Source organism: Lottia gigantea (genome assembly GCF_000327385.1).
Source record: "Lottia gigantea unplaced genomic scaffold LOTGIsca_34, whole genome shotgun sequence".
In the NCBI taxonomy this organism is placed as follows: Eukaryota; Metazoa; Mollusca; class Gastropoda; family Lottiidae; genus Lottia; species Lottia gigantea.
The window spans coordinates 3,031,007-3,031,969 of NW_008709146.1; the positions used below are offsets into that span (position 1 = coordinate 3,031,007).

Genomic DNA, 963 nt, shown 5'->3' on the forward strand with positions numbered 1-963 from the left:
TGACCACCAACACACTTGGCAGTTCAAGCAATATACACCCGCTGGATTGACGGACATGAGTGACCACCAACAGATTTGGCAGTTCAAACAATATACACCCACTGGACTGACGGACATGAGTGACCACCAACAGACTTGGTAGTTCAAACAATATACACCCACTGGACTGACAGACATGAGTGACTACTAACAGACTTGGTAGTTCAAACAATATACACCCACTGGACTGACGGACATGAGTGACCACCAACACACTTGGCAGTTCAAGCAATATACACCCGCTGGATTGACGGACATGAGTGACCACCAACAGATTTGGCAGTTCAAACAATATACACCCACTGGACTGACGGACATGAGTGACCACCAACAGACTTGGTAGTTCAAACAATATACACCCACTGGACTGACGGACATGAGTGACCACCAACAGACTTGGTAGTTCAAACAATATACACCCACTGGACTGACGGACATGAGTGATCACCAACAGACTTGGTAGTTCAAACAGTATACACACATTGGACTGAGGGACATGAGTGACCACCAACAGAATTGGTAGTTCAAACAATATACACCCACTGGACTGACGGACATGAGTGATCACCAACAGACTTGGTAGTTCAAACAGTATTAACCCATTGGACTGACGGACATGAGTGACCACCAACAGACTTGGTAGTTCAAACAATATACACCCATTGGACTGATGAACGTGAGTGGCCGCCAATCCATTCCAGATCTAACTAATCTTCTACCATCTTTTACCATAACTGCAAAATCAAAAAAATGAATGAACACAAATTTATTTTGCATTTAAACAATATACTGGACTAACAGAGATGAGTGACCACCAACAGACATGACGGCTTGGAACACGAAATCTAACAAATCTTCACCATATTTCCTCCATATTCGAACACATTTTACCATAATCTACAAAATAAAAGAAAGAATATGGGG

The 963-nt window shown here is 42.9% G+C and overlaps 1 protein-coding gene across 1 annotated transcript; it reads left to right on the forward strand.

Moving 5' to 3' along the window:
- Positions 1-205: 205 nt before the first annotated feature.
- LOTGIDRAFT_120544 (hypothetical protein) lies at positions 206-382 on the forward strand (the record flags this gene model as incomplete). The annotated part of the gene is made up of 1 exon (XM_009058565.1): positions 206-382. A coding segment is annotated over one exon (177 nt), but the record flags the coding sequence as incomplete, so codon positions are not given.
- Between the last annotated feature and the right edge of the window lie 581 nt (positions 383-963).